The sequence below is a fragment of the Trichoderma breve genome, chromosome 3 (assembly GCF_028502605.1).
Source record: "Trichoderma breve strain T069 chromosome 3, whole genome shotgun sequence".
NCBI classification, from domain to species: domain Eukaryota; kingdom Fungi; phylum Ascomycota; class Sordariomycetes; order Hypocreales; family Hypocreaceae; genus Trichoderma; species Trichoderma breve.
Genome location: NC_079234.1, coordinates 6,101,292 through 6,117,863, shown reverse-complemented (window position 1 = coordinate 6,117,863; position 16,572 = coordinate 6,101,292). Strand labels below are relative to the sequence as shown.

General features: G+C 44.5%; 6 protein-coding genes across 6 annotated transcripts; 3 read left to right on the top strand and 3 right to left on the bottom strand.

Moving 5' to 3' along the window:
• Window positions 1–71: 71 nt before the first annotated feature.
• T069G_06248 (c2H2 type zinc-finger (2 copies) domain-containing protein) lies at window positions 72–1,128 on the top strand (the record flags this gene model as incomplete). Its single annotated transcript, XM_056173458.1, has 2 exons — window positions 72–163; window positions 228–1,128. 2 exons carry the CDS (start codon window positions 72–74, stop codon window positions 1,126–1,128), a joined length of 993 nt encoding a protein of 330 aa, XP_056030316.1.
• Window positions 1,129–4,449: 3,321 nt separating this feature from the next.
• On the bottom strand, window positions 4,450–5,468 carry T069G_06247 (uncharacterized protein; the record flags this gene model as incomplete). Its single annotated transcript, XM_056173457.1, has 5 exons — window positions 4,450–4,561; window positions 4,640–4,798; window positions 4,865–5,141; window positions 5,208–5,301; window positions 5,397–5,468. The coding sequence occupies 5 exons, from the start codon at window positions 5,466–5,468 to the stop codon at window positions 4,450–4,452; spliced, it is 714 nt and encodes a 237-aa protein (XP_056030315.1).
• Window positions 5,469–6,473: 1,005 nt separating this feature from the next.
• On the top strand, window positions 6,474–7,427 carry T069G_06246 (methyltransferase domain-containing protein; the record flags this gene model as incomplete). The annotated part of the gene is made up of 2 exons (XM_056173456.1): window positions 6,474–6,793; window positions 6,848–7,427. 2 exons carry the CDS (start codon window positions 6,474–6,476, stop codon window positions 7,425–7,427), a joined length of 900 nt encoding a protein of 299 aa, XP_056030314.1.
• A 529-nt stretch (window positions 7,428–7,956) lies between these two features.
• T069G_06245 (uncharacterized protein) lies at window positions 7,957–9,201 on the bottom strand (the record flags this gene model as incomplete). The annotated part of the gene is made up of 1 exon (XM_056173455.1): window positions 7,957–9,201. The coding sequence occupies one exon, from the start codon at window positions 9,199–9,201 to the stop codon at window positions 7,957–7,959; it is 1,245 nt and encodes a 414-aa protein (XP_056030313.1).
• A 659-nt stretch (window positions 9,202–9,860) lies between these two features.
• On the bottom strand, window positions 9,861–10,466 carry T069G_06244 (uncharacterized protein; the record flags this gene model as incomplete). The annotated part of the gene is made up of 1 exon (XM_056173454.1): window positions 9,861–10,466. One exon carries the CDS (start codon window positions 10,464–10,466, stop codon window positions 9,861–9,863), a length of 606 nt encoding a protein of 201 aa, XP_056030312.1.
• A 2,372-nt stretch (window positions 10,467–12,838) lies between these two features.
• On the top strand, window positions 12,839–13,661 carry T069G_06243 (uncharacterized protein; the record flags this gene model as incomplete). The annotated part of the gene is made up of 2 exons (XM_056173453.1): window positions 12,839–13,520; window positions 13,573–13,661. 2 exons carry the CDS (start codon window positions 12,839–12,841, stop codon window positions 13,659–13,661), a joined length of 771 nt encoding a protein of 256 aa, XP_056030311.1.
• Between the last annotated feature and the right edge of the window lie 2,911 nt (window positions 13,662–16,572).

Genomic DNA, 16,572 nt, shown 5'->3' with positions numbered 1-16,572 from the left:
AATACCTACAAGGCCACTAAACCGCCAACATTCTAGACATCGGAGCTACTTGCGATCCACTCACCGCCACTATGGAGGACAAATCCCCATCCTTATGCCGGCTATGTAATATCGCGCTAGCCAGCCCAAATGATTGGCGACAGCATGCAAAGAGCGATTGGCAGTACGTCTCATGAGCTGGTCCTACGCAGATGTTCACGATGAGATGAGTTAACCTTTTCTTATAGTGTCTACAATCTTCGCGTGCGAGTTGCAGAACCCGGAACAGTCGTACCACGGCCATCTTCATCATCCAGCTCAAAGGCATCTTCAGCATTAAACCCCCCAAAAGCCGTAGATGTAGTGAGCAAAAACTATTTGGATGATGATCCCGACAGCGTTGATACAGAGCTTTCTGTAGAGCCGGAGTTTAACCCCGGACAGTGTCTCTTCTGTGGCACGGAGAATGACACCTTCGAGGACAATCTCGCGCATATGTCAAAGGAACACAGTTTTGCTATACCTCATGGAGCCGATTTGACAGTCAAACCTGTTACGCTTATCGGATACTTGCACCTTGTTATTTACGGATATCGCGAGTGCATCCTATGCGCCACGAACCGTAGTTCTGTTGAAGGGATTCAGCACCATATGATGGCCAAAGGGCATTGCCGCTTTAACGTCACTTCAGATACTGCAGATTTTTACAATATTCCTACCCTAGAATATCATGCCGATGAAGAATTATTGCGACTACCATCAGGCAAACTCCTCGGTCACCGTACGAGAACATCTGGATCAGCCGCGTCGACAGTAGCCCACCAGACAGGGGAGCGACGCATAGAAGCTGCAACCTCACAGCTAATGATACCAACACAACCATCAGATCTTGTTCCAGGACAAGATAATAATACTGGAGCACCATCTAATACTCAATTGTCACGGCTTACACGCGGCGACCAGCAAAGTCTGGCACATCTATTAGACCATGAAGTCCGGTCTGTGCTTGCAACTAGCGCTCGGCATATCGATCAACTGAGGCGGGAAGAAAAAGATGCACAGCTCAAGTTGGAAACAGCAGGGAATACTACGTTAACCGGGCATTTCAGAATGGATACATCTAAGCGGTTCCGAGGTCCTTGGGGGTAGAGGAGAATACTTTGGGGGGGGGCATAGAGACTACCTTATTTGTCACATCATGATGCACCTGTTTATATATAGAGAAAAGCAACCATGTCACCCAATAGGTATGCATATAGCACGTCACAGCGCTTATACATTGTTCTTTGTTTATTTTATTGTTGAGCGGTATTTATACATCGAAATTCCACAAAAAATGATCGTCAGTAACTCACATGTATATCATAAACAAGTTTCAATGCTTCAGCGTTGAGAAGTAGCATACGGATAGGTTGTTTATATCACAAATCAAGCGATTCCTTGATGGTCGGACAAGATATCTTTTTAAAAGGTCACAGCTTTATTATCCTAGCTAGGGCTTTAATATACTGCTCGAGATAATGCCATAACACCATGTATCCTTCTCAGTACTGCATGAGAGATTCTTTCATCTATTTACTGAGTCAGTGTCTGAAGTTTCCCTTGATGCATTACAGTTGAAGAGTACCGTACAATTTAGCAGCTGGTACCGAGAGAGCCACCAACGGAGCATCCAACAGGGCCACAGCTCCAAACGTGGCAAGTACCGCTAATGCAGATATCGCCAGCAGCGCAGCCACGCTTGGCGAGAGTTGGTTCCTCAACTGGGGCGGGTGCGGCAAATGCAGCAGCAACGAGGGCAAGGAGGACGGTGGCGGTCTTCATTTTGATGGTAGTATTGGTGGATTGGTGAAAATAAAGTTGTTCTTGGGTTGCTTTAGTTGCGATGTGAAAGAAGATTGATGTGGTTGAGAGGATTTAGGATACGACCTTGAACCTCCTATTTATACTTTTCTTTCCTAAGAAATGAAACTTGGGTTTGACTTCGTATTGGTATGGATCCATGCATAGTTTCAATATTGATTCCTTACCCATGCTAGTAAATACCAGAAAAGCTCGACCAGAAAAGAAGATACGCATACAGTGATGAAATAAACACATACTTGTAGTCGACAAAGTTTTATTATTAGCGCGTGTGTGGTGATAGAAGAGTTGTGTGCAGTTGTGTGCTCATAGTTTCCCCTGTCTCTGTCCTTTTGATGACCGTGTGTCATGGTCCTTCTTTGAGAAAACTAATGCAGGTGTCTTTAGGCTTATTCAAAAATCCCTGTACCTTGATGTATTGACAAAGGCTGCGTCTCAAACCGGATAAATAATACGGTAAGTCGTAACATTTAATAGGGATACTATTTGATTAGGAATGCTTATGTCAAAGCGATATTCCGCGTGTGGTATGTGGGTATCCATCTTCAGACTACCCACCCTGAATATAACATAGCTTTTAAGAGACACTGCAGGTAAGACGTTTCTCAGAAGTTTTCCGCATAACGGTGGCAAGTATAATCTGTCAGTGTAAAGCTTCCAAGGTGAAAAGGGCCAATGTGCTAAAGAGTCCGAAAAAAAAAAGTCAACGGAAATAAAAGGAAGTACTAGTTTCATCAAGATTAATATTCTCCCCCCGTTTCTTTTTGGCAGATCAAAAACGGAAAGGTAAACTAGCCTCTAAACCAATCCAGACTACAAGTAAATAGGCGCCCGGGCATTCAACTAGGACAATACAGACAGCTATCCAAGTCATTTATTATCACTAGTTTGTGCATATTGTTTTAGTTTGTTGCAAATTGCTTTAAAAAGTAGGCCTGTCCAAATATCGGAATATGAGCGAGATACCACTTCAGGCTATAACATGCATCTGGTAGTATGCAGCAGAGTAAGCTGATGTAGACGCTTTCATCAAAAATGCGACCCTGATGCTCCACATGAAGATGGCTGCTTTCAATGAGTTTCTTTATCATCAAGGATTTACGGAGTAATACACCCGGCCTTTTCCCAACCAAAATGGCCTTGTATTTCCTTCTTATTGCTGTAAATGGTATCTTGAATAGACATACATATATAGAGCGATTGTATTGCTCCACGCAAAAGAACGTAACTTTGAGTCAAGATAGTAATAAACAAGCTAATACCACATCCTAACCCACGAGGTTAGGCGCAAAGATCCATCGCTTGACCAGTCGTTCGTAGTAATTGCGAACACGGGGAAACTCACATGAACTCACAGGGGGTTAAAAGGCAGGGACAGGGAAAAGCAGCCCCGGCTTCCCGCAGTGGTCTATCGATACGTTGCGCTATACATTACGCTATAATATCATAATATCTTTTTAATTTGAACTGCAGATTCAAGGATGATTTATTTACTAAACCATTGGTTACAGCTCTGCTGGCCCGGTCATAAACATGACCTCTACACTTCAGGTGACCAGTCAGCTCTTGTATTTCGTTGGTAAATTACCTATAGTTTCTTTGTCGAAGTATCACAAAACGATAGAGCATGGAAAAACTTTGATTATTGTCCTTCTAGTGCAATGAATGTCCGATGGGCCGATATTCTTTACCTCAGTAGCGTAAAATATTAGGCTAATGGTCGCAATTGCGGCGCTTATTATAACGGAACAAGCCGCATCTAAAGGATCAACTGTGCTTGAGTGTAATACTAAATGGCCCTTGTCGGTAATTATGCACCAATCGTGATGAGATGGAGGAGCTTCCCTCGTTTGAGTGGTGTGTGACACGCTCCAAGTATGGAACCCCGCCAAATCTTTCGTCGGATGGTCGGCTTCCCCAGGGGGTTCATGTCAGCACTACGGGGTATCTCTCAGCTACGGAGTATCTCTCATTGAGCTGCAGCATAGGCTCATGGAGTAAGCTCCTAACACCTAACTAAGTCAGTAAGGGTACGGGCTTATACGAAAACCCACCAATGCTACACAAGGTTGCTGCCCAGGGCCAAAGGGCTAGACATGTCATAAAGTAATATCATGATTCCATGCTTGCCCGCGTGAGTGGGGCGCCGTGGGTGCCTTGTGTAATATTGTCAATGAAAGATAGATAAATAAAGACAGCAGCCACCTGACATCCTACAGCTAACTACCCAGCACTCTAGCCAAAGCCCAGCACCAAATTGGGGCACCTTGGAGAGGTTCGAGTCTCTATACGCCTCCACCAACGCTATTGAATTCAGTTATCCTGGAGCAACGCTGATGCTGAACAGCTGGAAAGGCCTTTATTACGGATCAATGATAAAGAGGTGGTATGCAGAGTGCAGCAATACCAAATGGCACGTATCGCTCCGTATTGCGTGACCGTCCATTATGCGCAAAGGCAATCTTGTATGAATATGTCTATGCCTTTCAGAAATCGGTTGGAGTAAATCGTGCCAACAAAACGTAACAGAGTATAATCACGATTGTCCATCTTGTAATAGAAGAGAAGAAAAAAAAATACAAAACTATAAGGAACATAGAGCTATCTTTAGAGCTTTGCTTTGGCTTCTAAATCTGAGGAGGAGAAGAAAGAACCGTCTAATTCGCTCCATGGAGTTATTTCGGTACGCTTTGTTTCAATCCAGGGCGAAATTCGTTTGCTTAACAGCCATTAGCTTCATATTAAACTCCTCACCAACCGGGGGAAGGGACGTTTAAGTTGCTACAAGTAAACTTACAACATAGACTTGAACTCATTTGTTTGGCCATGGGCCTTGACGGAAGGAAGATCCTTATAACGCTCAAAGAGCAAAACTTCCTTACTTGCAGTTTGACTTGTCATTACGCAATATGTGTATGTCGTGAGCTCGTTGCCCTCGATCCACTCACAATATGTTCTAAAAGAGTTAGCTTAAAAAATACAGCCCATCGCCGTCCTTAATTGGGAGAAGTAGCATGCGTACTGCAACTCTTTCACGAGATTTTGAACAGCCTTCTCTTTGTCATTGCAAATGAACTTGGCTAAAACAAGTACACCGGCGTTTGTTGTCGAGGCTTGGTTCTTCCTTGTCAGAAAACCGCCGGTGGGCTGCCATAAAGTGGCAGTCTCCTTGCCTTTGTGAAGTTTTTGGCCGGTGACTGAGTCGCTGAAACGCTTATACTCAGGGGAGTTTTGAACAGTGGCAAGTTCGCTCTCACTAGGAAATATTTCCAAGCGACCGATGAGTTTGACACCCGTTTCTAAATCTTCATGTCAATAAAAAGCCCAATTGACTTAAAATCATTTCACACGCTGCGTCTACGAACCCTTCTTGGCCGCAGACAAAAAACACGCTCCGGCTAGACATGGTGTATTGGGGAGTTGGAGGTGGGCACTAAGTTGTTTCAAACCATTCACAACCTGTGCATCAATTTAGCGTCCAAGCGTGACATTTTGTAGTCCACTGCGATTGGCAATAATTCCTACCAACACAGGCAAGATATAAAATTACGAACCTCCTTTGCCTCATCGTCCTTTACTCTTGCAGTAGTCAAGAAAGCTACGCTGGCCATGGATGAGGATTGCATTATCGCGTAGGTCCAATTTGCATACTCCGGTATAGTGAAAGAGAGAGATTCCCGAAATGTACTGCTCAGCTTGGTCAGTTAACTATATATGGAACAAGAATACCGCCCAACCTCGGCAATGCGAGAATCGAGTAAGGTGAAATATGGAGCGATGCCCATTTAGGATTAGAATTAATCTGGGGCCTCGGTGATTGACCATCAAGACAGGTGGTGTAACTAAGCCACTCACCGCAGCCAAGTTGTAAATATGGATGCCGATTAAGAAAATAAAGATACAAAATTGACATTCCGTGTATATTCAATTCCGTAAGCAGACGGTAGAATTCCATTGGTGCCGTCATCTTGCTACTCTTTCTGGGTATGCCGACATGCTCATTTCCTTTGCATAAATACCAGGCTTGGTCCTTGGTAGATTGAACTCGAAGAATGTCGGCTGAGAGGCCCGGTGCGACAATAATCAATGTCGTTGTAAGCAACCCTAGTAGTTATAACAGATGAAGACTTTGCAAGTAAGTTCCATATATCGATAATCGCGTTTGATTGAATGACTCGACAAACAAGAATGTTATCTCTTGATGGACATTCTTTAGGATTTATCTTCGAAGGTTGCCTGATTCAAGCCGTTAGGCAGCCTACGAGCTCCTCACTAGCGCGCTAGTATTTCGGATGGGCGTACGGAGCACGGAGCCCATTCAGTCCGTATTCCGTATGCCCCTTTCTTTAAGCAAGTACTCCTGACAGAGGAGATACGGAATATACGAGTAGCTATCTCGAAGGATCGTTCCGTACGGACCTAATACGTGCTTGTATGGCGATCTGCCCACATAAATGCGTAAGCTCTGATCGGATTTCGCCAACCCCGATCTACCTACTCCGGATTTCGCGACATATATATTTCACAACGAACCATCGCTTCGTGAATAACCATCGACAAATGGGATATTTAATCTTCTTTAACCTCGTAAACCTGCTCTGATTTCGTGTCGTATCAACCCACAATCAATCATGTCTTCTCAACTATCCGATGCTCAGCCTGCGCTCCCAGTAACTGAAACAACATTCAGTTCGTATGACCAGAACCAAGGCAAAGCCTACGCTCATGCCCGCCCCGATTATGATCCCGGTGTATATAAAGCAATTATAAACCACCACAAGTCAACAGGAGGTCAATTCGACACTGTTGTTGATGTTGGTTGTGGTCCTGGCTCGGCTACACGAGGACTTGCTCCGTACTTTACCAATGCCATTGGACTCGACCCCTCACAGGGCATGGTTGCAACTGCCCGTAGCTTTGGCGGTGTTTCCTCCGCATCACGGCCTATTCGGTTTGAGATCTCAACAGCAGAAGATCTTGGTGCACATTTGGCAACACCTATCAGCGACTCAAGCGTCGATCTCATTACAGCAGCAAACGCTGCCCATTGGTTTGACATGCCAAAGTTCTGGCTGGCAGCCGCCCGCATCCTCAAACCTGGTGGCACAGTTGCGCTATGGACGAGTGGTGAAATTCGCGTCCACCCATCCATGCCAAATGCGGCTGCACTTCAAGCTGTTTTTGACGAGCATACAGAAACTTATCTGAAACCGTTCCATGTGCCGGGCAATTACATGGTGCGCAGCGGATATGCGGATCTCGGTTTACCATGGTCGATCGCACAACCAGTCGAAGCATTTGACAAAGAGAGTTTTGTACGAAAAGATTGGCCAGCAGGAGAGAAATTTGTTGTAGGGGAGTCTGAGGTGGATTTAGACACATTTGAGAAAATCATTGGAAGCGGCAGCCCTCCGACGCGATGGCGCCAAGCTCACCCGGAGGCCGTTGGTACGGAGAATGATGTTGTGAGAATTCTTCGGAGAAAAATTGAACGCGTGCTGCGAGAAAGTGGTGTGGAAGAAGGGAAAGAAAGAATGAGAGGGACCATTCATGGTGTCATGTTGTTCGTAAAGAAGAGCGCTTAAATATGTACTACAGCCAGGTATCTGGCTTGCTCTTCCTAAAATCATATAGAACTTTGTCAATTGACCAGTCTGAAAAAACGCATCATACACATGAGAAACTTCTCGTACTCCATACGTTCTATAGGCCACATTATTCTCCATGTAGAGATATTTCTCAATTTGGCTCCTGGCGGCGATCGTGTAACATGCATGTCAATCGCCGCCCTCCAATGCGAAGAGACGGATCCCGTACATGACCAAGAGTCTAGTCGTGAAGCATAGTATAGAAACACGGCATTCGTAGTGTAACCCGTATTTTATTGAGGTACCGATTGTTTTTGTTTTTATTGGGGTGGAAACATCTAATAGGGAATACATAACACAGGGCTGTCTATAAGCATCCAACGGTTCGTCCCGCTCTCATGTCTACAACTGTCGGCGCTGTAAGAACTCTGTAGTCCTTGTTTTCCCCCACTGACAATAGCGCAAACTCGCTCAGATTTTGGTGGGAAAAAAGAGTCAAGCTTGAATTCTATGTCTTCAGACTGCCTCAACTTTTGCGCGCTTCTTCGAATACATCTTGTGCCTTTTCGTATCGCTTCCCATTCATCCAGAATCCAGTCACCGCTGGCTCTTGCGGCTGCACTCTTCCATGTTCATCCTTTTTACCTAGTTCATTGGCCCAGGTCCAGTACACCTTATCCTTCCAACCTTTCTCGTACCAGCTGTTGAGATCTTCTTGCGGGGCCTTGTTTAACGAGGGCAACACAGGCTTTCCGTTTTCTTGGACTAGTAGGCCAAGATCATGGCACACTGCCACAAAAACATTGTCCATTTCATCGAATGCCTCTCTGACCTTATTGGCCGTATTTTGACCAACTACAGGGTCGATGAACGTAGAGAGCTGGCCCGTCGCAACACCGTACCATGGCGTTACGCGCGATGCTTCATTTACTGCATCAGAAGACCGCGGGAACTGAGGGTGCCTTTGCAGCAACGTCTCTGGGCTCTCGGAACCGGAAAGCCCAATGCTGGAGTCGGGAAAATGACGAGTTGGGAACGGGTGTGAAGCATTTGGTCGCAGCACACCACAGAAATGGCATGCATCACCAGCTAAAAGGATGAATGTATCTTTGGCATGTCCGGCCGCTGTGCTAGTGGTTCTGGCCAGGGCACTAATGTGGCCGTGATCATGGCCCGGGGTGTCCAACAGGTAGAAGGATCCATCATCGTAAAAATCAAGTGCTGGAAAACCTCCAATTTTGAGGGTGGATTTGCTGAAATCGATTTCGTTATTACGGCGTCCAGCGAAATCTGATGCGAGAAAGACGGCATCTGCCTCGCCAGTGACATCAGGCTTTAGAGCTGCCACTTCTTTTCCATAGTTAAGGGTAGTGCTAGGAGGAAATAGTGACACATCACCTCTATGATCAAGGTGAGAGTGGCTCCAGATAACATCGTTTATATCATTCAATGATATACTGCTGTCTTTTAGTACTTCAGGAACATCCTTTTCCACTTTAACGCCAACGCAGAACGCAAGCGGATCTCGAACTTTTGGTGGTAGGTTCCACCAATCCTTTCGGACACCCAAGTCAAAAACAGCCATTTTCCCGAAGTTCTTGTTTTCGACTAAAAAAGCCAAGTCACCTCCGTTCATAACTTCGTGGCCTTCAGACACTGGGTCCAAGAACAACGCTGACGGAAGCGACATCAGCCCAACCTCTTCTATAAGACGAACCGCAACTGTGTGGGCCGACGGCGGCACGCTCAGCCATTTCGGATTGTTTGACATATTTGGGGAATTTCTGTCAACAGGGAATAGTGCCAAGAGGTGAAGTTCGAATAGATTGGTGGTGATGGTTGAGCTCTACAGTTGCACTGCTGGGCACAGAAACTTATATACTGAGCCGAGAGATTATAAATCCAGACGCTCTCTGACCAGGCTTCTCGTTACAATAACGTTGTCCGCGGTCAAAATTAATGCAATGCAATCCATTGAGGTTTCTTTTGCTTGATCCTCCCACAATAACAATATTTACAAAGCATACCTTTGGCGGATCCTATAGTTGAAATTGATAGCTTTCGTTCCTGGCAGCTTATCTACAGGCCCGATCGTGGTCAGAATGGTCAGACTGATATGCGGGTCGTGTAACATCAGTGGCATTATTAATGCAGTCAGATGAGGGGTCAGAATGCCAGCCGATTATATTGGCAGCACTTTGTCGCGGGTTTCCCCTCAAACTATGGTGCAAAAGACTGGAAAGAACAGATCTATCAACGGATATATAGTCCGCATGGTAGCCATAAATCAGAGGAAAATCTGTTACCCTGCTAACGATGTATTCCACCTGCAAGCTATGACTGCCATTATGCGATGACTCAGAATTTGATTCTTGACTTAGTATTATCGGCTACTTGAGAAACATGCGAATTCTTTAATGGACTGGTCGATTATAGTCCCTGTAGTAAGTGCGGCAGCAGAGGTTCCTCGCCTCTCGATACCCTCCAAAAATTAGTTTCCTCTAAGATATCATCTGTTACCACCCAGCTCCACTTTGTCGCAAAGTCTTCTTGCATTTCCCAGCCTCTACGGTCCCAGGGAGTCTTCCCCCAGACCTTCAACTTGCCTGACACCATATCATCCCAGAACTCGTAAGAGTCAATTACATCTCCAGCGCGTAGAAGGTTGTCTCGGAATTGCGGGAATGGAAGGAAGTCAATAAAGGGGAGGTGGGGTTTGCAAGCTTGAAGCGCTGTAGGCGTGAGTGCGGGAGGAGTGGGAGTAGAGGTTTGGATATGGATGGCAGGAACAAGTCGGCTACAATCAATAGCAAGAATATATCTGTTAGTCAATAGAGCTGCCAGAGTCGCCATTCCCTGAAGACTGATAACTAGATCTGTTTTCAGTGACGATATGGGTATGACGCTGTGATTTCCGTCTTCTTGGATTCTAGTCACTCTTAGCACTCCAGAATGAGACGGTAGAGCCGTGTTAATGGGAGGGTAAACCATACGTAACGAATTGATGGCAATCTCTTGTTTCCAAGTTGTTGCCATAGATAGCTGAGATCAGAGTATGCGTGGGCAAGGAGGCGGAAACAGGCAATACTTTTCTGTTAACGGATTTTGGGCCTTCTTCGGAAGTACTCTCTTTCAATTGGAGCTGTTGGGTAGATTCATTATGAGAATGTGGAATCGCTTCGTTTTCTTTCGATTTTGAAGTTCCCGCACTCTCTTTTGCTCTGGACTTTCTTCGTCGTCCATACTTGGATCCTAAACGTTTTAAATTTTAGTTGGGATATCAAGAGGTTATCGGAGACAGCAGTATCTACGAACTATGGGCTCTTTGAGCAAGTCTATTTTGTATTCGTTTTCTTTCTGCTTTGTCTGTAACGTGTGTCCAATCATCGTCACGAACCGATTTGATGAACTGTTTCCATTGGCCGGGCATTATGCTAGTCGCTGGTGTTATTATCAGACTCACGTTCTCCAATTCTCTGACCTGATCTGACCACTCCTTATAAACCTACTCAGTGGGGGCTTTAGAAATGATTAGGCAGCAATAGTTACCCAATGACACTTGAGTACAACATAATCCATGCTTTACATGTCTTCTCTGTGGAGCTGTCGACTAATCAGTATTTCACTGATGGTTTTGCTATTCGAAGCGTGAAGGTCTTACTAGAGGTCCGCTTCCGAGGTAAGCCCGCCAACACGAAAAGGAGTTTGTGTCAGCTTCTCCAAAAATTGCGGGTAGTAGTCTGGGCTTAGGTGATTGGTTCACTGGGAAGCCACCCTGCGACGCCTACGCGCCATTGCTCCGCGTGTTTTGAATACCTAGGTAGTGTCGATGGTACCGCGCAGGGCGCTTCGGCGCCATCATAGGCGAAGAGTTCTATTTGGCTTCTGAACCATGTCTGAGATAGTCCAATAGTGAAAGAAAGCTAGGCTATCACGCGTATCCGTTGGCTTAGAAAGATAACCGCATTTCATCAAGTTAGTATAGTTGCGAGTTCCAGTCCAGTATTTTCGCGGCTAGCTCATCATTGGGTCTCTCAGTTCGATTTCCCGCTTACCCTACAAATGATAAAGCGTACCTTTGTAACACGGCGGCGTCATGCAAGTAAATTAGCCTTGCTTGCTCACAAGTAGGGTCTAAAACTTCTTCACCATAGACGCGATAAAAATAAGTTTCAGTTCTCACCCAATGTCAAACGAAATCGTATGTATGTACAAATTAAATCGGTTATTCCATGTCCATTACAAGCACATAGATTACCGTAATTGCACCATCCGCTCTGAAGTTGGCGCTAGGCACTTCATTGGTGTGTGTCTATGTAAGACTTCGGATTATTGAGTTCCCAGGCCGGATGAGTCCGTCTTATAAACAGCTTAGTTGTCACAACTGCGCACGTTCTGTAGGCAGAGGTAACCGACAACGTCCCGCATAGGTTAGCAGCAGCCAATGGATGATTAGAGCTACCATGCAGCACTGTAATCTCATCGAGGAGATAAACTAAGTATTGCAAAAACGGTCGCTTTGTGATACCTGGACTCAATGCACACTAGCTGATATATCATCGTAGTATTCGTAATAATAGGAGTGGTAAGTAAGGACCGAATCACTGGCCTATAGTCATACGCGTGATTCCCCAGCAAAATAACTTTGAAACTGTTAACCATCATTCCAGATTGCGTTTTTGTAATGAGACGAGCTGCTCTTGTGTCACATATTTAGTACTCTCTATGGAGTATTTGAATTACTTCCAAAATTATTACTGAGTTTTTATGAGCAAGGGAGTTTATATTCGCTTTTGTAACTTCATATCCCGCTGCGTCGAAATCCGGTGAGTATCAACCTGCCGATGAGTCATATCAAAATGTCTTCAAATCTGGTGCATAAGCAAAGATTCTCATTAAAGATGACTGTTAAAATATACTATTCAGGAATATGGATTCTAAAGCAGGTTATTTAAAAATACTCATCATTCTTAGACGTTATAGCTGCGTCTAGAGATTATAATCCAGATTAGGAAATTTGTACCCTGGCTGCATATACTTTTTAACCATGTTAGAAGCGCTCGCAGAATAATCCGGGGTCTCGAGTGAAATGGGTTCTTGCATCAAAAAATACCATCTATGCAGACTCTGCGCCTAAGCATCTTCTAAATTATTAATCGAAATATGGAATCAATCAGTTACAATGGAAGCATTGAGCGTAGGAGCATTAAATGCTGATTTATAATTTGTTGAACTACGATATAAAACTTCTCCTTACATGGATGTTCAATGGGTATATATAGAAGTAGATATGTTGCTGTGATGCTGTCTTCTGTCTATCCAACTCAACACGGCATTTCACCTTTTACTAGAAACAAAGAGTTTTAGGTGCCCGATTTTTACAAAGTTTCCGAAAAAGTCCCCAAAAGATGGTTGCCATTCACAAAAACGCGTTGCCTGTTTCTTTACTACTTTGTGGTAGTCTATTGTTCACTGGTGGTCAAACGCTGCCTGCCGCTGAGGTCACATCTCAGAATACAACAACAATCGCAGGTGTCACTGTTATTGACACTCCTCTCGTCCGCGATGCACAAGCTTTTGCTCGCCAACACATGCTCGATTCTATATACAATCATGTCATGAGATCTTGGCTGCTTTCCGCAATCATCATCAACGCCAACGAGACACTCCGCAGCACCGTTGACCTTGAAGTGCATGCCATTGCTTCACTCCTTCATGACATAGGGTTGGATCTGACTGCAAATTCTCCTGTCATTAGCTCAGATCGACGGTTTGAAGTCGATGGTGCCTTTGCCGCCAGACAATTTGTCGAGGAACACGAGATAGGTCAGACGTGGGATAGTCACAGATTGCAACTGCTGTGGGACTCTATTGCGTTGCATGCCACATTTACCATCGCAGATTACAAAGAGCTCGAGGTGCAGCTTGTGAGTACCGGAGCGGTGGCAGATTTCGAGGGGCCGCCAGCTTTTCCGATTATAAAATCCTCTTGGAACACGTTGGTGGCCGAGTTCCCACGAACCAATTTCAGCACGAATTTCAACGAATCTATTATTCATCTCTGCATGAGCAAGCCGGCTACAACTTATGGTAAGACAACAGATTGAATGTTGGAATTGGAATAATTACTAACATGTATTAGACAATTGGATGCAACCATTCGGTGATCGATACGTTGCTGGTTACTCGTCGAAAGGCCATGACTTGATCGATAGTCCAATTTATCCTTGAACATGGCATCTATTCTCTCGGTCTTCGCTTATTGTCGATGTACCATGTTAATTATAAAAAGGAGCGGCGCTGTAGTGGATATTTCACGCAGTTATTCAACATTAGCTTTCTGAATATCACATCTGGAATTCATTGTTCTTCCATTTCGCAACTCTATGATCCTATTCAATTATATCATTATATATTTTGTATTTGCTATAATTGTATCATCATTTCATGCAAAGACAGATTCGTAGCCGCTTATTAAGAGCCCTAATCTCGTCATTCAGTGCTTGGCTAAGAAGCAAGATATACGTGAAGGTGGGGGATCCGGTGCCTTCAAGGTGTAATGCTATGCACACATACGATATCTCCTTGTACTATACGTAGATCGAGCATAGACGGGAGCATAACGTAATAATGCAATACTAATATGACATCCAGAATACATTTGACTCTCTAAAGGATCTCTTTGGTTTAAGCTTTATATGCCACAAATTCAATCTCGACATCGGTCCCACCGGCGGGCAATTGAGCAACACCTAATGACGTCCGAGTAGGGCGTGGTTCGGGCATCATCTCTTCCCATACCTGCAATTCGTTTAGTGACTTATGCGCCACATTGCCTGTCATTTGACTAACCTGGTTGACCAAAGGGAAATTCTCATCAAAGTTCTTTATGTAAATGGTTGCCTTCACCACATCCTTTAATGACATCTCCTCTGCGGCCAGAACCGCTTCAAGGTTCTTGATTACTTGTCTTGTACGGTCTTGAATCTGCAGGCCATTACTTGTATCAGCACTAATTTTCGAAGTGAGATTGAGGCTATGGTGTGATGCGCACCGTCCCTTGAACCATGGTACCATCTGGAAGGGCGCCTGGAGTACCCTGCGTCCATAAGAACGGACCTGCTCTCACACCTTGAGAGAACTATTATAGCGCTGGTTAGCGAATTGTAACTCAACACCAGGAACACCGAAATGAGGGTGTGAGAATGTATATAAAGAGAATGGTGATTATACCAGCCCTGGGATTGGCGCTCCTGGCGCATTTTTGGTGAAAATATGCTTTAGAGACATGATTATAAAATGTGTCGTTGATCTCTCTCACAGAATGTCAGTAAGGAACTGCGTATCCTCATTGCTGCTCATGATCATGTGTAATATATAGTACGCGGGCTTATATCTCTTAGAAATCTTTGCGAGCAAATCCCAATGGGCATGACAAGAAGGCATGACATCAAAATGCTATGCTTCGGATAATGGATAAAGCGACTATGCTGTGCGTGAGCCCTCATATCCAAAGCAACACGAGACTAAGCAAGAAATGTAGCGTCTAGTTAACGGACAAGCTAGCAATATCGAAAGCAACGATAATATGCACTTCACGCACGATGGGATCGCCCCGCCCCCACTTAAGAATATCAGTAATTTTTGGGCGGCGGGGGAAAAGTTCACCAATCCGCAGGGGGCCTTTATTAATCCACCCAGATCTTCTTATTTTATGCATTGTGAGACCTGAAAGAAATATAAACATTCAAGAACTTTCCATTGTTATTATTCATATTTGGTTAAGCAGAGAATTCGCAAAACATTTTGGCAAGTTTCACACAAAGAAGCTCAAAAGTCGTCCCAGCATTCACCAACTAGCGCCATGTTCACAGTACTCTTTGAAGTCCACCCCTCATTGGAGACAAAGCTCCTCTACCTTGACATTGGGAAAGCTCTCAGGCCTGAACTACTGAAAATAGATGGCTTCATCGATAATATAAGATACAGCTCTGTAACTAAACCCGGCTGGGTTTTGTCACTTTCTACTTGGAGAGATGAAAAGTCACTTGTTAGATGGCGAACTCAGGGTCGCCACCACGGAGCTCAAGAGAAGGGTAGAAACGAAGTATTTCTCGACTATCGATTGAGAATATGCGAAATTACAGCAGACACACATATACCAGAAGGATATGGAATACATGAACAGAGGCTGGACATCACACGGGCGGGTGACGCGGAGGCCGTTGTGCTGATTAGCATGAACAAAACGGGGCTACAGAACCCAAATCCCGAGCAAGTACTCGACTATTTTCGTCTGGAATCAAACAAGATCAAAGACCTAGTGTCATGGGATGTTTTTGATGCTGTGCTTGACCCAGGCGATATTATAGCCTATCTGTCGTTTACAACTGCAAATGCTGCATCGGAATTTCTCAAAGGGTGTGAAGAGAAAGACGATTTCAGATACAGGGGGGGAAGAGTTATAAGAGATTATGGCATGTACAACCGGCATGAAGCGCCTCAGTATTATCCAGATATTGAGCGGAGAGAATAAACTATCTAGATACAGATACATATATTGCATCCTCTTTCAAACGCATATACACAAGTTTCTCATCTTACATATCCCCTATTCAGCCACGATGTATACCACATGAACTTCTCATACAGCAACCCGATTGATGATAAGCTATAAATATGTCATACCGGCGTTTATTATCTGCAACCCTTTTGAGATATACATGAGTTGTATGACATAGGTTGAGGATTTTAGCGATATAAAATGGGGTTAATACACACCCGCCAACGAAAGGAGAAGACCCATTGAGAAGGAGATTCCACTTTTGACTTTCTCTAACCACGGAGAATGCGAAAGTAATACGTTCAATGATGCGTTACTTAAGTTCCTTATGGTAAAGGGCAGCCTGGAGTGCATAAGCATACCATCAACTCCCAACTCTACAAAGTAACAGGCTCAATTCGAAAAATGCAATCCCCACTACTTGTGGAGCTTACCCGTAGTTGCATCACTCTGCTACGTTCAATCCATATCTATATAAGGCTTTGGCGTTCTATCATTATAACATCAAGTATGTAGCTCGATTAGACAGCCTGTACTCTGTTGTCTTTACCATAGAGATTGGGCACCTGGAGCCTTTTC